The 18,155-nt window shown below is 46.1% G+C and overlaps 1 protein-coding gene across 2 annotated transcripts in view; it reads left to right on the forward strand.

Moving 5' to 3' along the window:
- The first annotated feature begins 7,155 nt into the window (after positions 1-7,155).
- Positions 7,156-18,155, forward strand: part of LOC124019080 (NIPA-like protein 2) — a 38,771-nt gene continuing 27,771 nt past the window's right edge. The window contains exon 1 of one of the 2 annotated variants that reach the window (XM_046334440.1): positions 7,156-7,554. In XM_046334440.1, coding sequence (XP_046190396.1) covers positions 7,453-7,554 — 102 coding nt within the window. In that variant the 5' untranslated portion in view covers positions 7,156-7,452. Of the gene's footprint in view, positions 7,555-7,889; positions 8,036-18,155 lie in introns of those variants that run through there. The other variant, XM_046334441.1, reaches the window with a different exon arrangement.

Raw genomic sequence — 18,155 nt, forward strand, 5'->3', positions numbered from 1 at the left:
CTCTCCCCTCCTCTCCTCCTCTCCTCCTCCCCTCCTGTCCTCTCCTCTCCCCCTCCTCCTCCCCTCCTGTCCTCTACCCTCCTCTCCTGTCCTCTCCCCTCCTGTCCTCTCCCCTCCTGTCCTCTCCTGTCCTCTCCCCTCCTCTCCTGTCCTCTCCCCTCCCTGTCCTCTCCCCCTGTCCTCTCCCTGTCCTCTCCCTCCTCTCCTGTCCTCTCCCCTCCTCTCCTGTCCTCTCCCCTCCTGTCCTCTCCCCTCTCTCCCTGTCCTCTCCCTCCTCTCCTGTCCTCTCCCCTCCCTCCTGTCCTCTCCCCTCCTGTCCCCTCCTCTCCCCTCCTGTCCTCTACCCTCCTCTCCTGTCCTCTCCCCTCCTGTCCTCTCCCCTCCTCTCCTGTCCTCTCCCCTCCTGTCCCCTCCCTCCCCTCCTGTCCTCTCCCTCCTCTCCTGTCCTCTCCCCTCCTGTCCTCTCCTCCTGTCCTCTCCCCTCCTGTCCCCTCCTGTCCTCCTCTCCCTCCTCTCCTGTCCTCTCCCCTCCTGTCCCCTCCTCTCCCCTCCTGTCCTCTACCCTCCTGTCCCCTCCTCTCCCCTCCTGTCCTCTACCCTCCTGTCCTCTCCCCTCCTGTCCTCTCCCCTCCTCTCTTGTCCTCTTCCCTCCCCTGGTCTGCCAGTAGTGCCCTATATATAGGGAATAGGGCCCTGGTCTGCAGTAGTGCCCTATATAGGGAATAGGGCCATGGTCTGCCAGTAGTGCCCTATATATAGGGAATAGGGCCCTGGTCTATAGTAGTGTACTATATATAGGGAATAGGGCCATGGTCTGCCAGTAGTGCCCTATATAGGGAATAGGGCCCTGGTCTGCAGTAGTGCCCTATATATAGGGAATAGGGCCCTGGTCTGCAGTAGTGCCCTATATAGGGAATAGGGCCATGGTCTGCAGTAGTGCCCTATGTAGGGAATAGGGCCATGGTCTGCAGTAGTGCCCTATATAGGGAATAGGGCCATGGTCTGCAGTAGTGCCCTATATAGGGAATAGGGCCATGGTCTGCAGTAGTGCCCTATATAGGGAATAGGGCCATGGTCTGCAGTAGTGCCCTATATATAGGGAATAGGGCCATGGTCTGCAGTAGTGCCCTATATAGGGAATAGGGCCACGGTCTGCAGTAGTGCCCTATATATAGGGAATAGGGCTCTGGTCTGCAGTAGTGCCCTATATAGGGAATAGGGCCATGGTCTGCCAGTAGTGCACTATATAGGGAATAGGGTGCCATTTTGGATCCAAACTAAGGTCCCTGTGCCAATCTCCCCTCCTTCAGTAAATCTCCAGAAGCCCATTTAAATGATTTAAGGGGTGTTGAGATGGTGGAGACGTTGAAGAAAGATCTCAGAACCGGGGATTTTGGGGGGATGGGGAGGTGTTTATCCACAGTGTGTGGGGGGTTATCCTCAGTGTGTGGGGGGTTATCCTCAGTGGGGGGGGGGATCATCAGCGTGGAGGGGGGGTTATCCTCAGTGTGGAGCTCCATCCATGCATCATGTGTCTTTAAGGGTCCTCTTCAGCTGGGGGGGGTATCCTCAGTGTGGGGGGTGGGGGGTTATCCTCAGTCCTTCCCCTAATGGAAGTCCCCCTCCTGAACTTGGCTCTTTATATTCTACAATCATATGGTCCTGGCTGGGAGGAGGTTCATTTGTGAGGCTTCAGATGAGTTTCACCTCGTAACCTGTCAGCTGTACAAAGAGATTGAGGGAGAAAAATGGAGAAAGAGAGCGAGAGGGGGAGAGATAGAGAGAGAGATGGAGAGAGGTGTGAGGGGGTGTCTACAGTGTGTTTAGGAGTTTTGATGTGGACCAGAGAGAGAGAGAGGGGGAGAGATAGAGAGAGTGTGAGGGGGTGTCTGCAGTGTGTTTAGGAGTTTTGATGTGGACCAGAGAGAGAGAGAGGGGAGAGAGATAGAGAGAGGTGTGAGGGGGTGTCTGCAGTGTGTTTAGGAGTTTTGATGTGGACCAGAGAGAGAGAGAGAGGGGGAGAGAGATGGAGAGAGGTGTGAGGGGGTGTCTGCAGTGTGTTTAGGAGTTTTGATGTGGACCAGAGAGAGAGAGAGGGGGAGAGATAGAGAGGGAGAGAGAGATGGAGAGAGGTGAGGGGGTGTCTGCAGTGTGTTTAGGAGTTTTGATGTGGACCAGAGAGAGAGAGAGGGAGAGAGAGATGGAGAGAGGTGAGGGGGTCTGCAGTGTGTTTAGGAGTTTTGATGTGGACCAGAGAGAGAGGGGGGGAGGGGGTGTCTGCAGTGTGTTTAGGAGTTTTGATGTGGACCAGAGAGAGAGAGAGGGGGAGAGATAGAGAGAGAGGGAGAGAGAGATGGAGAGAGGTGAGGGGGTGTCTGCAGTGTGTTTAGGAGTTTTGATGTGGACCAGAGAGAGAGAGGGAGAGAGAGATGGAGAGAGGTGTGAGGGGGTGTCTGCAGTGTGTTTAGGAGTTTTGATGTGGACCAGAGGAGAGGGGGAGAGAGATGGAGAGAGGTCTGCAGTGTGTTTAGGAGTTTTGATGTGGACCAGAGAGAGAGGGGGGTAGAGATGGAGAGAGGTGTGAGGGGGTGTCTGCAGTGTGTTTAGGAGTTTTGATGTGGACCTCATCCACTGACTGCCTGTCTCCATCTGCAGTTCCCAGAATATTTTACCCTCCCTGTCCATCTCTCTCTCTCCTCCCTGTCCATCTCTCTCTCTCTACCACTCTCTCCTCCCTGTCCATCTCTCTCTCTACCACTCTCTCCTCCCTGTCCATCTCTCTCTCTCTACCTCTCTCCTCCTCCCTGTCCATCTCTCTCTCTCTACCACTCTCTCCTCCCTGTCCATCTCTCTCTCTCTACCACTCTCTCCTCCCTGTCCATCTCTCTCTCTCTACCACTCTCTCCTCCCTGTCCATCTCTCTCTCTCTACCACTCTCTCCTCCCTGTCATCTCTCTCTCTACCTCTCTCTCTCTCCCTCCCTGTCCATCTCTCTCTCTCTACCTCTCTCTCTCCTCCCTGTCCATCTCTCTCTCTCTACCACTCTCTCCTCCCTGTCCATCTCTCTCTCTCTACCACTCTCTCCTCCCTGTCCATCTCTCTCTCTCTCTCTACCTCTCTCTCTCCTCCCTGTCCATCTCTCTCTCTCCTCCCTGTCCATCTCTCTCTCTCTACCTCTCTCTCTCCTCCCTGTCCATCTCTCTCTCTCCTCCCCCATCTATCTCTCCTCCCTGTCCATCTCTCTCTCTACCTCTTTCTCTCTCTCTACCTCTCTCTCCTCTCTGTCCATCTCTCTCTCTCTACCTCTCTCTCTCCTCCCTGTCCATCTCTCTCCACCCTCTCTCCTCCCTGTCCATTCATCTCTCTCTCTACCTCTCTCTCTCTTTCCCTGCCCATCTCTCTCTCTCACTACCTCTCTCTCTCCCCCTGACCATCTCTCTCTCCCTGTCCATCTCTCTCTCTCTCCTCCATCTATCTCTCCTCCCCTCTCTCTCCTCCCCCATCTCCCTCTCCTCCCTCTCAGAATAGACCCAGATTAATTGCTGAAGGTCAACAATATACTGACCTCATCTGTGAGCACAGCTGTCAGATGGCCATTCCAGAACCACTCACATCACAAGGTTCAGATTTAACCCCCAAGACATTGTGGGAGGAATTTTAACTACAGTCAGATTAGGCTGTTAAGGGCCCTGTGGATGATATATGTTGTCAATAAAGTTTTCCATATGTTGTATTCTGAACTGCTGCCAATAGCTCACATCACCATAACCTGAGGCCAGGGATAGAGCTGGGGTGGTGGGGGGTTGGAGCTGGGGAGTGGTGGGGGGTTGGAGCTGGGGAGTGGTGGGGGTGGGGGGACTGGAACTGGGGAGGTGGGGGGTTGGAGCTGGGGAGGTGGGGGGTTGGAGCTGGGGAGTGGTGGGGGTGGGGGGACTGGAACTGGGGAGGTGGGGGGTTGGAGCTGGGGAGTGGTGGGGGTGGGGGGGGACTGGGGAGTTGGAGCTGGGGGAGGTGGGGGGTTGGAGCTGGGGGTGGTGGGGGGTTGGTACTTGGGGGTTGTGGGGGGTGGAGGGGGGTTGGGGGACTGGGGAGTTGGAGCTGGGGGTGGTGGGGGGCTGCAGCTGGGGGTGGAATGGGGGTTGGGACTGAACATGTGTCTGTGAAATAAAAATCTGCTCTATGATTCATTCTCCTCTCCTTCACAGGTAGATAATCACCTCACATTATACCTGATGGTAATGGAGGCTGTCTGAGTGTGATGCAAACTACAAACTGGACACACACATACCAGTCTGGTCACATAGACTAGACGTAGCATAGTCAACGTAAATCCGGGACACTGAAATTGGTATGACATGTTATGTTTAGTATGGTTACCTAAGACAGAAGGCAAAAACAAAAGTATGGGGGTTGGTCGGGCGGTATAACGCGAACATCTAGGATCAAATCAAATCAAACGTTGCGTGTTCAAATCTCATCACGGACAACTTTAACATTTTAGATCATTAGCTACTTTGCAACTACTCAGCATGTTAGCTAACCCTTCCCCTAACCCTAGACTTAACATTTTAACCTAACTCCTAACCGTAGCCTAGCTAACGTTAGCCACATAGCTAACATTCGTGTTAGCCACCTAGTTAACGTTAGCAAACAACAAATATGAATTCGTAACATATCATACGTTTTGCAAATGCGTAACATTTCATTCTAAATGGATGACAGACATCCACAAATGAATACGTACCATACAAAACATATCATACTAATTATGTCATGGAATTACGTTTACTATGTTACGTCTACCCCTGAGTGCAGGTTGCTAAAGGACTGTATTCTAAAGGACTGTATTCTAAGGGACTGTATTCTATATGACTGTATTCTAAAGGACTGTATTCTAAGGGACTGTATTCTATAGGACTGTATTATATAGGACTGTATTCTAAGGGACTGTATTCTATAGGACTGTATTCTAAGGGACTATATTCTATAGGACTGTATTCTATAGGACTGTATTCTATATGACTGTATTCTATAGGACTGTATTCTAAGGGACTGTATTCTATAGGACTGTATTCTAAGGGACTGTATTCTAAGGGACTGTATTCTAAGGGACTGTATTCTATAGGACTGTATTCTAAGGGACTATATTCTATAGGACTGTATTCTAAGGGACTGTATTCTATATGACTGTATTCTAAGGGACTATATTCTATAGGACTGTATTCTAAGGGACTATATTCTATAGGACTGTATTATATAGGACTGTATTCTAAGGGACTATATTCTATAGGACTGTATTCTATAGGACTGTATTATATAGGACTGTATTCTAAGGGACTGTATTCTATAGGACTGTATTCTAAGGGACTATATTCTATAGGACTGTATTCTAAGGGACTATATTCTATAGGACTGTATTATATAGGACTGTATTCTAAGGGACTGTATTCTATAGGACTGTATTCTAAGGGACTATATTCTATAGGACTGTATTCTAAGGGACTATATTCTATAGGACTGTATTATATAGGACTGTATTCTAAGGGACTGTATTCTATAGGACTGTATTCTAAGGGACTATATTCTATAGGACTGTATTCTAAGGGACTATATTCTATATGACTGTATTCTATATGACTGTATTCTATAGGACTGTATTCTAAGGGACTGTATTCTATAGGACTGTATTCTAAAGGACTGTATTCTAAGGGACTGTATTCTATAGGACTGTATTCTATAGGACTGTATTCTAAGGGACTGTATTCTATAGGACTGTATTCTATAGGACTGTATTCTATAGGACTGTATTCTAAGGGACTGTATTCTAAGAGACTGTATTCTATAGGACTGTATTCTATAGGACTGTATTCTATAGGACTATATTCTAAGGGACTGTATTGTAAAGGACTGTATTCTATAGGACAGTCTTCTATAGGACTGTACTCTATAGGACTGTACTCTATAGGACTGTACTCTATAGGACTGTACTCTATAGGACTGTACTCTATAGGACTGTATTATATAGGACTGTATTCTATAGGACTGTATTCTATAGGACTGTATTCTATATGACTGTATTCTATATGACTGTATTCTATATTACTGTATTCTATAGGACTGTATTCTAAAGGACTGTATTCTATAGGACTGTATTCTATAGGACTGTATTCTAAGGGACTGTATTCTATAGGACTGTATTCTAAGGGACTGTATTCTAAGAGACTGTATTCTATAGGACTGTATTCTAAGAGACTGTATTCTATAGGACTGTATTCTAAGAGACTGTATTCTATAGGACTGTATTCTATAGGACTGTATTCTATAGGACTATATTCTAAGGGACTGTATTGTAAAGGACTGTATTCTATAGGACAGTCTTCTATAGGACTGTACTCTATAGGACTGTACTCTATAGGACTGTATTCTATAGGACTGTATTCTAAAGGACTGTATTCTATAGGACTGTATTCTATAGGACTGTATTCTATATTACTGTATTCTATATGACTGTATTCTATAGGACTGTATTCTATATGACTGTATTCTATAGGACTGTATTCTAAAGGACTGTATTCTATAGGACTGTATTCTATATGACTGTATTCTATAGGACTGTATTCTAAGGGACTGTATTCTATAGGACTGTACAACAGACAGTATTGTCAGTACAACACACAGTATTGTCAGGACAACAGACAGTATTGTCAGGACAACAGACAGGACAACAGACAGTATTGTCAGCGAAACAGACAGGACAACAGACAGTATTGTCAGATCAACAGACAGGATGGGTACAAGTGACACTTGAAACAACTACATGGTTTTAATATGGTTTTTTCAAGGCTACAGACAGATCTTATTATTTGGGTCTATACCGCTATAAATTCTGTTCACGTTTCTCTAATTGTCCGCCAGATGGCGACTGCTATGATGTTCAATAGCAATCAGTGGCATAATGGTAGATTATGTTGATTTGGTTGATTTATTAATTAAATAAACTTGAAGCATAAATCGATAAAACATTCCTTAGATGTCAATCTTATTATATTGTAACGATCCTCCCTATATGAGCCACGTTACAATTCCCATCAAGTGGGAAACACCTGTCGGCGTGATGCGTGGGATGTCTGCCTTTCACGCCAAAATCCAGTGTTTGCTTCCCGTTCGCCACAATATTATATTATTATTATATTCTAAAAGATTAGATGACATGTATTCTGTGCACAAGTGACAACTGTCTGCCACTGGTCCCATCCGGGGAACTCTGTGCTCTCCAGCTGCATCCCCGCCTCGTTAACTCGTTCTGACGAGCAGACTGACACTTCTGCCGGTTGACCGGGCAGGAAAGACTCAAACTCACGGGATGTCAAGGCTGGAACCGGACAAACATGTGAAAAGGGGAGTTGCGATGAAGTAGCCTAGTTGGAAGGAAAGGCTACGATAGAGGAAAAGATGTCGAACAACTCAACTTTAGACAGCGTGTTTTCTAACAGAACAGGACAGAATTCATCTCAACCGTCTCCGTTCACCGAAATCCGGGAGAATCCGCTGAAGGTAGGCAACTAGTAACTCACTGACTCTTAAAAGTCCGCACTATCCTTGCACGGCAGGGAAACTTTATTTCTTATTAGTTGAAACAAACATTATTTTGTATTATTATTCGAGATGAAACATTTATCGATTTTTTTTAAAGGGGAAAGATTTATTTGTATTTTTAGGAATTGTCCTAATATTTTAAATATTATTATTATTATTTCCATGTCCTCTCTGGGACCGGATATGCCCTTATCTGGGACAAACGATCCCAATTCCGAACTCTCAAAAAAAAGTTGACCAATTCTAAAAACGGTCAATAAATAATATTAACTGGGAAATGATATTGTGAAGTTTCTTGCAAATCCCTCTCTGTGACATTGAAGAATATTTCTCTCAGAACTGTGATTTCCTACAAAACATGTGTTTAGAGATTTGGACAATTAATGTCGGAGTCCTAAATGAATCGGGTGAGCGACACTATAAAGACCTTCATGTTCTGGTAAATTCTCTACTTCAATTTTTAAACAACCAATATTCAAATCACCATGATCACAACCATAAACTGTCAACTCCATCTACCTGATAGATTAAGATATGATTTTTGGTTCAAATATGTTTATTTTCATTAGGTTTTTAGTCATAAATCAACTGAGGAAAAAACTCAAATGCAACTTTGTATACCGCTTGAATGGGGAAAAAAAGCTTTGTGTTTATTGAGGATTTTCTTATTCATAATTTTCCATATTTGTACAAATGTTTGCATTTTAACTTTTAATTTCTATTGGGGAAAAAACATGTCAGACTGTTAACTCCAGTGGCTTGTCAACTCCGTCGCTGATGGTTAAAGATGCGTTATTTTTCTGTCTTTTATATTCTGGAAAAATATCTGAATCACTGTTCTGCAACGTGCTTATTAATCTCTTTTAGTGTTGTCTGTACTAAACCTAAGGGATACTGTTTGCTTTACAACATAAAACCACATTTATAAGTCTAGAAAAACATGACAAACATGCTAACTGAAATAATCCCTGGAGCATTTATATACCAGACAAACTGATGACACTGCAGGTGACATGAATAAACAACTGGAGTGTTATTGGCTGATGCAGGTCACATGAATAAACAACTGGAGTGTTATTGGCTGATGCAGGTCACATGAATAAACAACCGGTCTGTTATTGGCTGATGCAGGTCACATGAATAAACAACCGGTCTGTTATTGGCTGATATATATATATATAAAAACAAAACAAAAAGAGATTTTTTGTATTAGTTCATTTTCATTTCAAATTACCCATGAGCACCAACGCGAAGTTGATAGAAGCATGTTTACATTGGGGGTCAAATGAAAGCTAGCAGTCAGGGTAGTAATCTGTCACTATAGTAGTGTTCTGGTCCTTCACAGTGTCAGGGTAGTAATCTGTCACTATAGTAGTGTTCTGGTCCTTCACAGTGTCAGGGTAGTGTTCTGGTCCTTCACAGTGTCAGGGTAGTAATCTGTCACTATAGTAGTGTTCTGGTCCTTCACAGTGTCAGGGTAGTAATCTGTCACTATAGTAGTGTTCTGGTCCTTCACAGTGTCAGGGTAGTCACTATAGTAGTGTTCTTCACAGTGTCAGGGTAGTAATCTGTCACTATAGTAGTGTTCTGGTCCTTCACAGTGTCAGGGTAGTAATCTGTCACTATAGTAGTGTTCTGGTCCTTCACAGTGTCAGGGTAGTAATCTGTCACTATAGTAGTGTTCTGGTCCTTCACAGTGTCAGGGTAGTAATCTGTCACTATAGTAGTGTTCTGGTCCTTCACAGTGTCAGGGTAGTAATCTGTCACTATAGTAGTGTTCTGGTCCTTCACAGTGTCAGGGTAGTAATCTGTCACTATAGTAGTGTTCTGGTCCTTCACAGTGTCAGGGTAGTAATCTGTCACTATAGTAGTGTTCTGGTCCTTCACAGTGTCAGGGTAGTAATCTGTCACTATAGTAGTGTTCTGGTCCTTCACAGTGTCAGGGTAGTAATCTGTCACTATAGTAGTGTTCTGGTCCTTCACAGTGTCAGGGTAGTAATCTGTCACTATAGTAGTGTTCTGGTCCTTCACAGTGTCAGGGTAGTAATCTGTCACTATAGTAGTGTTCTGGTCCTTCACAGTGTCAGGGTAGTAATCTGTCACTATAGTAGTGTTCTGGTCCTTCACAGTGTCAGGGTAGTAATCTGTCACTATAGTAGTGTTCTGGTCCTTCACAGTGTCAGGGTAGTAATCTGTCACTATAGTAGTGTTCTGGTCCTTCACAGTGTCAGGGTAGTAATCTGTCACTATAGTAGTGTTCTGGTCCTTCACAGTGTCAGGGTAGTAATCTGTCACTATAGTAGTGTTCTGGTCCTTCACAGTGTCAGGGTAGTAATCTGTCACTATAGTAGTGTTCTGGTCCTTCACAGTGTCAGGGTAGTAATCTGTCACTATAGTAGTGTTCTGGTCCTTCACAGTGTCAGGGTAGTAATCTGTCACTATAGTAGTGTTCTGGTCCTTCACAGTGTCAGGGTAGTAATCTGTCACTATAGTAGTGTTCTGGTCCTTCACAGTGTCAGGGTAGTAATCTGTCACTATAGTAGTGTTCTGGTCCTTCACAGTGTCAGGGTAGTAATCTGTCACTATAGTAGTGTTCTGGTCCTTCACAGTGTCAGGGTAGTAATCTGTCACTATAGTAGTGTTCTGGTCCTTCACAGTGTCAGGGTAGTAATCTGTCACTATAGTAGTGTTCTGGTCCTTCACAGTGTCAGGGTAGTAATCTGTCACTATAGTAGTCTGGTCTTCAGTGTCAGGGTAGTAATCTGTCACTATAGTAGTGTTCTGGTCCTTCACAGTGTCAGGGTAGTAATCTGTCACTATAGTAGTGTTCTGGTCCTTCACAGTGTCAGGGTAGTAATCTGTCACTATAGTAGTGTTCTGGTCCTTCACAGTGTCAGGGTAGTAATCTGTCACTATAGTAGTGTTCTGGTCCTTCACAGTGTCAGGGTAGTAATCTGTCACTATAGTAGTGTTCTGGTTCTTCACAGTGTCAGGGTAGTAATCTGTCACTATAGTAGTGTTCTGGTCCTTCACAGTGTCAGGGTAGTAATCTGTCACTATAGTAGTGTTCTGGTCCTTCACAGTGTCAGGGTAGTAATCTGTCACTATAGTAGTGTTCTGGTCCTTCACAGTGTCAGGGTAGTAATCTGTCACTATAGTAGTGTTCTGGTCCTTCACAGTGTCAGGGTAGTAATCTGTCACTATAGTAGTGTTCTGGTCCTTCACAGTGTCAGGGTAGTAATCTGTCACTATAGTAGTGTTCTGGTCCTTCACAGTGTCAGGGTAGTAATCTGGCACTATAGTAGTGTTCTGGTACTTCACAGTGTCAGGGTAGTAATCTGTCACTATAGTAGTGTTCTGGTCCTTCACAGTGTCAGGGTAGTAATCTGTCACTATAGTAGTGTTCTGGTCCTTCACAGTGTCAGGGTAGTAATCTGTCACTATAGTAGTGTTCTGGTCCTTCACAGTGTCAGGGTAGTAATCTGTCACTATAGTAGTGTTCTGGTCCTTCACAGTGTCAGGGTAGTAATCTGTCACTATAGTAGTGTTCTGGTCCTTCACAGTGTCAGGGTAGTAATCTGTCACTATAGTAGTGTTCTGGTCCTTCACAGTGTCAGGGTAGTAATCTGTCACTATAGTAGTGTTCTGGTCCTTCACAGTGTCAGGGTAGTAATCTGTCACTATAGTAGTGTTCTGGTCCTTCACAGTGTCAGGGTAGTAATCTGTCACTATAGTAGTGTTCTGGTCCTTCACAGTGTCAGGGTAGTAATCTGTCACTATAGTAGTGTTCTGGTCCTTCACAGTGTCAGGGTAGTAATCTGTCACTATAGTAGTGTTCTGGGGTCCTTCACAGTGTCAGGGTAGTAATCTGTCACTATAGTAGTGTTCTGGTCCTTCACAGTGTCAGGGTAGTAATCTGTCACTATAGTAGTGTTCTGGTCCTTCACAGTGTCAGGGTAGTAATCTGTCACTATAGTAGTGTTCTGGTCCTTCACAGTGTCAGGGTAGTAATCTGTCACTATAGTAGTGTTCTGGTCCTTCACAGTGTCAGGGTAGTAATCTGTCACTATAGTAGTGTTCTGGTCCTTCACAGTGTCAGGGTAGTAATCTGTCACTATAGTAGTGTTCTGGTCCTTCACAGTGTCAGGGTAGTAATCTGTCACTATAGTAGTGTTCTGGTCCTTCACAGTGTCAGGGTAGTAATCTGTCACTATAGTAGTGTTCTGGTCCTTCACAGTGTCAGGGTAGTAATCTGTCACTATAGTAGTGTTCTGGTCCTTCACAGTGTCAGGGTAGTAATCTGTCACTATAGTAGTGTTCTGGTCCTTCAGTGTTCTGGTCCTTCACAGTGTCAGGGTAGTAATCTGTCACTATAGTAGTGTTCTGGTCCTTCACAGCGTCAGGGAGAAGGTTTTGACCCTTCGGCCACATTCCTTCCAAGTGTTTTATGTCTAGTGCAGGAAGTTCAAGTTCATGGCCAGTAAGATAATGTCATTAGCTAGCTAGTGTTCTGGTCCTTCCTGGTCATTTACAGTATCTTGGAAGCCAACACACAGTTTGTTTTAGTAATTGGTGCTTTGTGTGGGTTTCTCTGTGGGACCGTGAGGAGTTCTCTAAGCCCCTGTGGTACCTGTTTTCAAGGCTGAGGTTGGAATAAATGAATCGCTATAGTGACATGGTTTATTTCTAGTTGTCTTGGAAACCCTAAGTTAATATGTTGCGTATCATTCTATGTTACATGCCTCTGTCCACAGTGTCAGGATATTTCTACAGGCTCCCTCTGAAACCATGTATAGCCTACAGAGTACATGATTGCCTCTTGCCTCTTGTCCTCCAGTGTCTATCTCCTCTGCACGCAGATACACTTCCTCCTCGGCACGCAGATACACTTCCTCCTCGGGTCACACAGCAGATACACTTCCTCCTCGGCACAGTGTCAGATACACTTCCTCCTCGGCACGCAGATACACTTCCTCCTCGGCACGGTAGATGCACTTCCTCCTCATACTCATCTTCCCATCTGTCCCAGGCAGGTAATTCTGTCAGCCACATTGTCAGGTGGACCTGGGCAGAGATGAGGACCGAGTTGAATTCTGTCAGCCACATTGTCAGGGGGACCTGGGCAGAGATGAGGACTGAGTTGAATTCTGTCAGCCATGTTGTCAGGGGACCTGGGCAGAGATGAGTGAGTAGTGAATTCTGTCAGCCACGTTGTCAGGGGTACCTGGGCAGAGATGAGGACTTCAGTAGAATTCTGTCAGCCACGTTGTCAGGGGGACCTGGGCAGAGATGAGGACTGAGTTGAATTCTGTCAGCCACGTTGTCAGGGGGACCTGGGCAGAGATGAGTGAGGTTCGAATTCTGTCAGCCACGTTGTCAGGGGGACCTGGGCAGAGATGAGGAGTGAGACATATACTGTAGAAATAGGAGAAGAGACTATTCTGCAGGAGAATGGGTTTACTGTACTGTAAGGGTTGAACAGCTGGCAGCTCTGAGAACTCAATACCCCAGCCTCCTCCCTGCTCCCCCCAGGTCAGAGGCCATGGATCAGCCCATCTCTTTATCCCCTTCCTCCATCCCCAGCCCGTCACAGTTCTTCATTGTCACATAGCACAAAGAAACACGCTGTCTGCCCCCCTGGACACCGAGGGAGACAGTGGGGGAGGAGAACATCAGTCTCATTCTGTTCTGTCACCTCTTCAGACCCAGAGAGAGAGTTCTGTTCTGTCGCTTCTTCAGACCTGGTCAGACCCAGAGAGCGAGTTCTGTTCTGTCGCTTCTTCAGACCTGGTCAGACCCAGAGAGCGAGTTCTGTTCTGTCGCTTCTTCAGACCCAGAGAGAGTTCTGTTCTGTCACCTCTTCAGACCCAGAGAGAGAGTTCTGTTCTGTCACCTCTTCAGACCCAGAGAGAGAGTTCTGTTCTGTCACCTCTTCAGACCCAGAGAGAGAGTTCTGTTCTGTCGCTTCTTCAGACCTGGTCAGACCCAGAGAGCGAGTTCTGTTCTGTCGCTTCTTCAGACCCAGAGAGAGTTCTGTTCTGTCACCTCTTCAGACCCAGAGAGAGAGTTCTGTTCTGTCACCTCTTCAGACCCAGAGAGAGAGTTCTGTTCTGTCGCTTCTTCAGACCTGGTCAGACCCAGAGAGCGAGTTCTGTTCTGTCGCTTCTTCAGACCTGGTCAGACCCAGAGAGCGAGTTCTGTTCTGTCGCTTCTTCAGACCCAGAGAGAGTTCTGTTCTGTCACCTCTTCAGACCCAGAGAGAGAGTTCTGTTCTGTCACCTCTTCAGACCCAGAGAGAGTTTCTGTTCTGTCACCTCTTCAGACCCAGAGAGAGAGAGTTCTGTTCTGTCGCTTCTTCAGACCTGGTCAGACCCAGAGAGCGAGTTCTGTTCTGTCGCTTCTTCAGACCCAGAGAGAGTTCTGTTCTGTCACCTCTTCAGACCCAGAGAGGGAGTTCTGTTCTGTCACCTCTTCAGACCCAGAGAGAGTTCTGTTCTGTCGCTTCTTCAGACCTGGTCAGACCCAGAGAGTTCTGTTCTGTCACTTCTTCAGACCTGGTCAGACCCAGAGAGACAGAGTTCTGTTCTGTCTGTTCTGTCACCTGGTCAGACCCAGAGAGCGAGTTCTGTTCTGTCACCTCTTCAGACCCAGAGAGAGAGTTCTGTTCTGTCACCTCTTCAGACCCAGAGAGAGAGTTCTGTTCTGTCACCTCTTCAGACCCAGAGAGAGAGTTCTGTTCTGTCACCTCTTCAGACCCAGAGAGAGAGTTCTGTTCTGTCACCTCTTCAGACCCAGAGAGAGTTTCTGTTCTGTCGCTTCTTCAGACCTGGTCAGACCCAGAGAGAGTTCTGTGTGTCGCTTCTTCAGACCCAGAGAGAGTTCTGTTCTGTCACCTCTTCAGACCCAGAGAGAGAGTTCTGTTCTGTCACCTCTTCAGACCCAGAGAGAGAGTTCTGTCACCTCTTCAGACCCAGAGAGAGTTCTGTTCTGTCACCTCTTCAGACCCAGAGAGAGAGTTCTGTTCTGTCACCTCTTCAGACCCAGAGAGAGTTCTGTTCTGTCACCTCTTCAGACCCAGAGAGAGAGTTCTGTTCTGTCACCTCTTCAGACCCAGAGAGAGAGTTCTGTTCTGTCACCTCTTCAGACCCAGAGAGAGTTCTGTTCTGTCACCTCTTCAGACCCAGAGAGAGAGTTCTGTTCTGTCACCTCTTCAGACCCAGAGAGAGTTCTGTTCTGTTCTGTCACACTCTTCAGACCCAGAGAGAGTTCTGTTCTGTCACCTCTTCAGACCCAGAGAGAGAGTTCTGTTCTGTCACCTCTTCAGACCCAGAGAGAGTTCTGTTCTGTCACCTCTTCAGACCCAGAGAGAGAGTTCTGTTCTGTCACCTCTTCAGACCCAGAGAGAGAGTTCTGTTCTGTCACCTCTTCAGACCCAGAGAGAGTTCTGTTCTGTCACCTCTTCAGACCCAGAGAGAGAGTTCTGTTCTGTCACCTCTTCAGACCCAGAGAGAGAGTTCTGTTCTGTCACCTCTTCAGACCCAGAGAGAGAGTTCTGTTCTGTCACCTCTTCAGACCCAGAGAGAGAGTTCTGTTCTGTCACCTCTTCAGACCCAGAGAGAGAGTTCTGTTCTGTCACCTCTTCAGACCCAGAGAGAGAGTTCTGTTCTGTCGCTTCGTCAGACCTGGTCAGACCCAGAGAGAGGAGATGCAGGAAGCAGCACTCACATTAGATTATGTTAGGCCCTATAGAGAACACTCTGGGGTAGAATGTTAGGCCCTATAGAGAACACTCTGGGGTAGAATGTTGGGGACAGAGTTAGAACACTCTGGGGTAGAATGTTGGGGACAGAGTTAGAACACTCTGGGCTAGAATGTTAGGGACAGAGTTAGAACACTCTGGGCTAGAATGTTAGGGACAGAGTTAGAACACTCTGGGCTAGAATGTTAGGGACAGAGTTAGAACGCTCTGGGCTAGAATGTTAGGGACAGAGTTAGAACGCTCTGGGGTAGAATGTTAGGGACAGAGTTAGAACGCTCTGGGGTAGAATGTTAGGGACAGAGTTAGAACGCTCTGGGCTAGAATGTTAGGGACAGAGTTAGAACGCTCTGGAGTAGAATGTTAGGGACAGAGTTAGAACGCTCTGGGCTAGAATGTTAGGGACAGAGTTAGAACGCTCTGGGCTAGAATGTTAGGGACAGAGTTAGAACGCTCTGGGCTAGAATGTTAGGGACAGAGTTAGAACACTCTGGGCTAGAATGTTAGGGACAGAATAGTCAGGAATGAAGGTGGAATTTCTTGGGAGTCTTTGAAACAACTGCAGAGTCTGTCTGAATGGAAAACGAATACATGATTGTTATGTGCTGTTACATGTAATCTGTTGCTATAATATTGACCTCATTATGCAGGTTACAAGTATCAGATGACCTACTCCTGTATAGGACATACAGTACACCACAGTCCATGGATTAGCAGATTATAGTAGATCTCTGTGTGTTGTTGGATACAAATGTTTCTCTTAGTAGTGGAACGTTTTCCAACTGGGCAGTCTACTGTAAGAAGCACCCCGGCCAGAACGGACCTGCCAGGCCAATTTAGGTCATGTTTGCCAAGTAGGACACTCCCTAGTGTGCCAGCCTGCTTGTGGCCTTTGTTATGTTTGCCCTTCCTGCTACAAGGAAGCCAGACCTCTGTTCCCTCTGAGTGAATGGCCTGATGAATACTACTGTGCAATTCCATGTAAAAAGGACCCATGAGAACCAACATGTGAAGTTCATAGAAACGTGTTAAATTGGGTGTCAAATGAAAGCTAGGAGTCTATATTGTTTATATTTTCTATATCTTTTTTAAAATATATATTCAACCATTCTAAAAGATGGGGAAGGGGTCAACATCAAAGTCTTCTAAAATATTTTTAGAAATACATTTAAAACAAAATAATATTGAAGTAACTGCCAACAAAAATCTACATATTTTTAAACTGAAACAAAAATATAAACAAACAACAATTTCAAAATATTTTACTGATTTTTACCAAATAAAGAAATCAGTCAATTTAAATAAATTCATGAGGCTCTAATCTATGGGTTTCACATTACAGATATGCATCTGCTGGTCACAGATCCCTTAAATAAAGGTAGGGGGTGTGGATCAGAAAACCAGTCAGTATCTGGCGTGGATCAGAACACCAGTCAGTATCTGGCGTGGATCAGAAAACCAGTCAGTATCTGGCGTGGATCAGAAAACCAGTCAGTATCTGGCGTGGATCAGAAAACCAGTCAGTATCTGGATCAGAAAACCAGTCAGTATCTGGCGTGGATCAGAACACCAGTCAGTATCTGGCAGAAACCAGTCAGGATCAGAACACCAGTCAGTATCTGGCGTGGATCAGAACACCAGTCAGTATCTGGCGTGGATCAGAAAGCCAGTCAGTATCTGGCGTGGATCAGAAAGCCAGTCAGTATCTGGCGTGGATCAGAAAGCCAGTCAGTATCTGGCGTGGATCAGAAAGCCAGTCAGTATCTGGCGTGGATCAGAAACCAGTCAGTATCTGGCGTGGATCAGAAACCAGCCAGTGTCTCCTGACCCCTCCTGTCTCATCCAGTATTTATGCTGCAGTGTTTATGATCAGATCTGGAAGAGTGTCCTGTGTAAATCTAAGTATCTGGAGGACCTGAGCCCTGAACCATGCCCCAGGACTCACATGATGACTCCTTGCCAGTCCACCTGGCCATATCTGGCCTGGGCCCTGGACCATCCCAGGAACCTGACATGAGGACCAGTCCACCTGTGCTCCTGCTCCAGTCAACTGTTCTGCCTTACTATTATTCAACCATGCTGGTCATTTATGAACATTTGAACATCTTGGCAGTCTGTTATAATCTCCACCCGTATCTGGAGGACCTGAGCCCTGGATGCAGAACACATGATGGCAGTCCAGTATCTGTTCTGCGACCATGGATTTATGAACAGAACACTTGGTCATGTTCTGTTATAATCTCTACCCGTATCTGGCGCCCGGTTCCTCTCTAGGTTTCTTCCTAGGTTTTGGCAGGGAGTTTTTCCTACACCAGCATTGTTTGCTGTTTGGGGTTTTAGGCTGGGTTTCTGTATTTGAGATATCTGATGCGTGATTTGATCAGAACACCAGTCAGTATCTGGCGTGGATCAGAACACCAGTCAGTATCTGCCCCCACCCCCTCCAATGACTGGCTATAGCAGACCCCCCTCACCTCCAATGACTGGCTATAGCAGACCCCTGGCGTTCACTACGGGATGATGTCACTCATCTAGTGGCGTTCTCCTCTACGGGATGAGGTCATGGCGTTCTCCTCTACGGGATGAGGTCACTCGTCCAGTGGCGTTCTCCTCTACGGGATGAGGTCACGCGTCCAGTGGCGTTCTCCTCTACGGGATGAGGTCACTTGTCCAGTGGCGTTCTCCTCTATGGGATGATGTGTCCTTCTCTACGGGATGAGGTCACTCGTCCAGTGGTGTTCTCCTCTATGGGATGATGTGTCCTTCTCTACGGGATGAGGTCACTCATCCAGTGGCGTTCTCC

Source organism: Oncorhynchus gorbuscha, unplaced genomic scaffold (assembly GCF_021184085.1).
Source record: "Oncorhynchus gorbuscha isolate QuinsamMale2020 ecotype Even-year unplaced genomic scaffold, OgorEven_v1.0 Un_scaffold_676, whole genome shotgun sequence".
NCBI classification, from domain to species: domain Eukaryota; kingdom Metazoa; phylum Chordata; class Actinopteri; order Salmoniformes; family Salmonidae; genus Oncorhynchus; species Oncorhynchus gorbuscha.